Source organism: Lithobates pipiens, unplaced genomic scaffold, assembly GCF_037356315.1.
Source record: "Lithobates pipiens isolate NorthernLeopardFrog02 unplaced genomic scaffold, aLitPip1_a1.2 Scaffold_18, whole genome shotgun sequence".
Lineage (NCBI taxonomy): Eukaryota > Metazoa > Chordata > Amphibia > Anura > Ranidae > Lithobates > Lithobates pipiens.
The window spans coordinates 60443520-60450620 of NW_027507758.1; the positions used below are offsets into that span (position 1 = coordinate 60443520).

The 7101-nt window shown below is 38.5% G+C and overlaps 1 protein-coding gene across 1 annotated transcript in view; it reads right to left on the bottom strand.

The window, feature by feature from the left end:
* Nucleotides 1-6557, bottom strand: part of KCNH1 (potassium voltage-gated channel subfamily H member 1) — a 563287-nt gene extending 556730 nt beyond the window's left edge. The window contains exon 1 of the mRNA XM_077485723.1: nt 6396-6557. Within this exon, the coding sequence (XP_077341849.1) occupies nt 6396-6468 (73 nt within the window). The 5' untranslated portion in view covers nt 6469-6557. The remainder of the gene's footprint in view (nt 1-6395) is intronic.
* Between the last annotated feature and the right edge of the window lie 544 nt (nt 6558-7101).

The window sequence follows — 7101 nt, forward strand, 5'->3', positions numbered from 1 at the left end:
AAAAGAAAAAATGTGGGTTCAGTTGGACTTTTTAGGCATAAAGAAAGTTGTAAACACAACCAGTATATTCAAAAGGAATTATTTCTATTTATTTTTAAAACAAAAAATAAAAACAGAAAATAAAGAGTTCAATTTCCTTTTTACACACAAAAAAGAAATGTTTCCTCCTTATAACTACACATTTAAGACCTAATTGACATCCTATCAAAAGTAGTAAAATCCATTTCAAATTTCCAAAAAGGAAAAGACAAAATATATCACTTTATCACAACCATTTCTCCACAAAGGGAAAAAAAAGGGAAGAGAAGAAAGGGAAGGAAAAAAAGGGGGATGGCATCTTATACACAACAAACAATATGATAGGGGTGAATGGGCTGAATAGTCTGCCTTTTTGATTCCCCCTTTTACCTTCCTTCTTTACCCAGTGGGAACTTGGTCCATTTTCATTGCACCTTGAGCTCAGGGGATACTAAACAGTATCCATCACCGATCCTACTTATGTTTACTTACGTCTCAAGAATACTTATTAAACACTGAAGATTTGAAACCTTATGAGCCCAATACACCTTTAAAGTGATTCCACTAAGCTCAAAATCTATATTTATATTTTTCTGCTCAACAATTACTTCCCCCTTTTTTCTTTCCCCCTTTTTTTCCTTCCCTTTCTTCTCTTCCCTTTTTTTTCCCTTTGTGGAGAAATGGTTGTGTAATCAATCGTACCAACTTCCCCAGTCTCCTTCGGAAATGGTGGTCTCTCTATATGGGACACACTCTATGAAGGAATAACACTGTTATCAGCTCCTGAAGAAGCGTCATCACAGACGCGAAACATGTAGAGCACCAAAAATATATGTAATTGCTGACTGTATGGTTGATATCCTTGATCCTATATTTATATAGATATATATTTTGTCTTTTCCTTTTTGGAAATTTGAAATGGATTTTACTACTTTTGATAGGATGTCAATTAGGTCTTAAATGTGTAGTTATAAGGAGGAAACATTTCTTTTTTGTGTGTAAAAAGGAAATTGAACTCTTTATTTTCTGTTTTTATTTTTTGTTTTAAAAATAAATAGAAATAATTCCTTTTGAATATACTGGTTGTGTTTACAACTTTCTTTATGCCTAAAAAGTCCAACTGAACCCACATTTTTTCTTTTGAGGTCTTTTATGTGAAGGTTCTTTTATTTATTTTTTTTTATTTTTTTTTTTCTCCCTTACTCCCCCTTTTCCTTGTCAATATTTACATTTACAAAGTGATAACCAGGACGTGGCATTTTATTTATCATTGTATCCACAGACACCACCCTGTGATAGATACACATTTGTTCTATTTTAAATATCAAGTCCTAGTTAAAGTCCTTGTAGGTCTTATTTGCAGGGTAGGGCTTATTTTCTGGGAAACAGGGTAGGGCTTATTTGAGGGGTAGGGCTTATATTGCAGCCAACACCGACAATCACGCTAGGTCTTATTTTCGGCGAAACAGGGTATGCATATCTCATACCTAAGGGACCCCCTGAAAAGCTGGAAATCACTCTACTATAGTGGAGGAAGCTGAGGTTTTCCAGGTCCTGCTCAGGTTCTATTTAAGTGGACCTCTTCCCTACAAGCCAGTGGTTGTTGTGGGGGTCTACAGACAGGGGGCTTATATATATATTGTTTTCAGCTCCCACTGAACAGGGGGCCAAATGGGCAAAGGTTCAGGTGTTCCTCGACTCATCCCTTTTAAAGACAACTATAAAAGTAAGGTGATTGGAAAGTTATTGGAAATCACACTTTAGTACTGTCAGTATTAATAAAGGTTCATAAGTAGAAATGACAGAATTCAATATGAACTGAAATGGAATAGATAAAATGAATCTCAATAGATGTCCGATTAGGTGAAGATAAACTGGATACACACTAAATACTGAATGTAACTTTACTTTTGTTTTTCACAACAAGGCTCCTCTAAAATGTAGATATTCATGGAGTATTAAAAAGACACATGATATATAAAGATATATATATATATATATATATATATATATATATATATATATATATATATATATATATATATATATATATATATATATATATATAATTGTCAAAAGTATTGGGACACCTGCCTTTACACGCACATGAACTATAATGGCATCCCAGTCTTAGTCTGTAGGGTTCAATATTGAGTTGGCCCACCCTTTGCAGCTATAACAGCTCCAACTCTTCTGGGAAGGCTGTCCACATAGTTTAGGAGTGTTTATGGGAATGTTTGACCACTCTTCCAGATGTGCATTTGTGAGGTCAGGCACTGCTGCTGGCTTTGCTTGCAGTCTCCGCTGTAATTCATCCCAAAGGTGTTCTATCAGGTTGAGGTCAGGACTCTGAGCAGGCCAGTCAAGTTCCTCCACCCCAAACTTGCTCATCCATGTCTTTATGGGACTTGAATTGTGCACTGATCCAAATCATTTGGTGGGGGGGGGGGGGGGAGTTATGGTGAGGTGTTGCTTTTCAGGGGTTGGACTTGGCTCCTTAGTTCCAGTGAAGGGAACTCTTAAGACGTCAGCATACCAAGACATTTTGGACAATTTTATGCTCCCAACTTTGTGGGATCAGTTTGGGGCTTGCCCCTTCCTGCTCCAACATGACTACGCACCAGTGTACAAAGCAAGGTCCATAAAGACATGGATGAGGGAGTTTGGGGTGGAGGAACTTGACTGACCTCCACTTGATAGAACACCTTTGGGATGAATTAGAGCATAGACTGCGAATCAGGCTTTCTCGTGCAACATCAGTGCCTGACCTCACAAATGCGCTTCTGGAAGAATGGTCAAACTTACCCATAGACACACTCCTAAACCTTGTGGACAGCCTTCCCAGAAGAGTTGCAGCTGTTACAGCTGCAAAGGGGGAACCAACTCAATATTGAACCTTATGGACTAAGACTGGGATGGCATTAAAGTTCATGTGCATGTTCTAATACTTTTGACTATATATTGCTGTCCCAGTCTTAGTCCATAGGGTTCAATATTGAGTTGGCCCACCCATAATTTATATATATCTCCTGCTTTTTAGATTACAGAACAATATAAGTAAACCTACAGCTGAAGTCCTCAACCAATATTTCAATCTTTAAATTAAAGGGACTTTCCCTCAAAGGTAATGATTTAGCTGTTGGCAAAGCCTAGTAGACTGAGTCAGCCCCTGGCTTCTTAGTTCTTGCATAATTTAATAGCAAGATCCTCATACTATAATTCACGACTTCGTTCCTAACCACCTGAGAGTTTTGGGTTTTCCCACCCACCTTTGCACGCTCCATAACCTCCTCTCACATTCTCTGTAACATAAACTTTAAAAATCCAGCAGGGAAAGTGGGAACCCCTCATAATGGGCACAATAGGTATGCAGGCATTCAAGAGCAGAGATCTCATCCACAGTTGCTGAGAGACATATGGAAACTGTCAGGTGGTTTAACCACCATCTATCAAAATGTAAAATAGAAATTACTTGGTAATAAGACAAAAAAAGAAGAAAAGTGGAAATAAAAAACTCATAGCCACCAACCAGGAATCTTTCACTTGTCTGCCCACATTGAACTGGTTGCTATTCGCAACTGCACAGAATTGCTCTTGCCACTTACTAGATGGCCTCTTGGTGTCCTGGCTGCAATAGGCACAGATCCACAAATCTAATTAAAGATTACGTTCTCCTGAGAATTTGGCAAAGCACTGCTCCATCACTCCTTCCGTTTAACAGAAGACCCTCTTCATCAAAATTTAATTTTCTCTTTTACAAAGTAAAAGCATGCAAAGAGCAATGGGGCTTACCAAACCTGAAACCAGCTTTGGGTCATAAATTAATGAGTTGACAGGCAACGCTAAACGTTAAAAGCTAGCTTTAAAGAATGTAATCATAAAAAAACCTGTCTACTAAAAGATTCTGAAGGTGATGGAAGAAAGAGATACCTAAGCAACTGATCTTATCACATACACTGCACAACGTGGGGACTCGTTGTCTACATGACTTATTGCTCCTATTCCATTGGTATTCATAATAGGATAAGGCACAAATTATTATGAAATAATTTATGTCTGCTATTTTCTAACAGTTGATATGAATGGCATCTAGGTTGGTAAGTCTTATATCACCTACTCAGAATCAAAGTAATGGTAAAGAAAGTATTTGCATTTCAAAAGAGCCAAGGCTAAGTGAAGGCTTCAAATAATCAAAACCACTTTATTTGCAATAGTCAACTTACATAGCTGAACAATGAAGGCTATATTAATAGCTTTGACTTTATAGAATGTTTTGTATTCATTTCTAGTGTAAAAGCAAGTTGATTAGAGTCTGCTCCAAGTGTGATTTCCCTTCCTATATCACAACAAATAGCTATATATGAGCTCCGGGTGTAATTTCCCCCTTCTATAGCAATATATAATAGCTATATGTAAGCTCCAGGTGTGATTTCCCTTACTTTATCATATACAATAGCTATATATAAAATATGTGCCAGGTATGATTTCCCTTTCTGTATCAATATATATATATATATATATATATATATATATATATAGATATATAGATATATATATATATATATATATATATATATATAGATCCATATATATATATATATATATATATATATATATATATATATATATATATATACCTATAGCTATAGATAGATAGATATAGATATATCTATATCTATATATATATACATATATATATATATATATATATATATATATATATATATATATATATATATATATATATATATATATATATATAGATAGATATCTACATATATATCTATCTATATATATAGTATATTCAGCTGCAAGGGCATGAGTAAATGTATGACATCTTATCACTCATCACGTGTCACAGAGGACCAGTGATGACTCAGGATCCAGTTTGAGAAAATTCTGCAAACGAAACAAGGACCTGGCGATCAAGTGCAATTTCTACACGGATAAGATGTATATTTTTTACAGTTATACTTCTCCAGATCCTAAACAGACTGCCAGCAATCCCTCCCAGCCATCCAATACTAACCTTGCCATCAAACAATGTTAAATCTTTATTACCTTTGATTGCCCTTTCTGATAACATGTATATTTTTTAATTAACCCCAGTTAGACTTTTTCTGGGTGTCCAGTAAATCCAAATAAACCCTCTAACAAGCCATCCAATACAAACCTTACCATGAACAATGTTATATATCTGTATTACTTATTACCTAATACACTTTGATGACCCTTCTGATAACATGTCCTGTATATTTTTTTTATTGATCAGTTACACTTCTCCTGGGTTCCCAGTTAACCCAGAAAAACCTCCAACAATTCATCCCAGCCAGCTAATACAAACCTTGCCATGATGTAATGTGAGGAAATTCTGCAAACCAAACAAGGAGCTATAGATCAAATGTAATTTCTATGTATATTTTTTTATTGACCATAGTTACACTTGTGGGTACTCAGTAAACCCAAAGAGACATCAAATCCCTTCCAGCCATCCAATACAAACAGCACTATGAATAAATGCTATATTCATATTGCCTTCCTGATTCACTTTGATCACCCTTGATGTATATTTTGTGATCACAGTTACATGTCTCCTGAGTGCAAGTCAATTAACCCAAGAGACCTCCAACAATTTCTTCCAACCATTCAATACAAACATGGCCATTGACAATCTGTATTACCTTCTAAAGGACTGATTCACTTGATTACCCTTGCTGACACCATGTATATTTTTTGATGACAGTTGCACTTCTGGGTGCCAAGTCAACCCAAAGAGACCTCCAACAATCCCTCCCAAAACCATTCAAATCAAGCAGTGCCATTAACAATGTTACCTTCCAAAGGACTGATTTGCTTTGATTTCTCTTGCTGATACCATGTATATTTTGTGACCACAGTTAAACTTCTGCGTGCCAAGTCAACCCAAAGAGACCTCCAACAATCCCTCAACCATTCAATACAAACAGTGCCATCACAATGTTACATTTGTATTACCTTCTAAAGGACTGATTCACTTTGATTACCCTTGCTGATACCCTGTATATATATTTTTTGATGACAGTTGCACTTCTCTTGGGTACCAAGTCAACCCAAAGAGACCTCCAGCAATCCATCCCATACAAACCTTGCCATGAACAATGTTATATCTGTATTACCTTCTAATGGGCTGATTCCCTTTGATTACCCATGCTGAGCACTGATGCCTTAACCACTTCGCTGCCACATGCTTCAGTCGTGCCTAGTGTAATCCCTGGTGGCTGAAAGGGGGTTAAATGGCAAAGTGAAGACTCCCATGCAAAGTATTCAATAAGCGCAACATCCTTATTCCTCATTGCTGGGCAATGGCGAGGAGTGAGATGGCTTTTCCTGGTCCTTACCATTAGATCTCCGGACAATGTTCTCCAAAAAGGTGTTTTGTGGGGCCACCAGACCTCTGCGACCCCCTGCCATGATCAAGGTAGCTGCAGTCCGGAGCTGGGGAGGGCAGTGGGGGGGTTTCAGGATAGTGGTGGGAGAAGGAGATCCAGAGCTCCAGTTCTTTCAAGTGAGGTCCTCATGGTCCTGAGTAGAATCCAGCTCAGCTGCTATTGCATCAGTAGAAGGGAAAGGGAGAGATCTCCCTGCCATCCACCCCAATCACTCCCCACCCCCCTGTACCCCCCAGCCCATCAGCCCCTGCACACCTCCCACATATAGCCTGCTCTCCCCTGCGCTCGGCGGAGCTCCCCTGCCGCTCTGCGCTCTCCGAGGTGCTGAAATGAGCAGTGCCGACGGCGCACACAGGACGAGCCGCAGCACCGCCACTCACTAGCCCGGATTGGGTAACCTCTTCGCTGCCTCGCTGCTCCCTCTGCTCGTCTGCAATTAACCCGTACGTGGCTTTCCCGAAATATCCGCAGCCAGGAAAAGGAAAACCTTCTGGGAAGCAGTGCCGACCTTCTTCTGGAAATGCTGCCTTTACCTTCAGAAGCTGGAACAAGCATGCAAGCAGTGAAGGCAGGACTGATGAAAGGTGCTGAACTACTGAATCAGCTGAATTCGTTGGGGAAGCCAGGGAATTGGCATTTTAGAAGAAGAGATCAC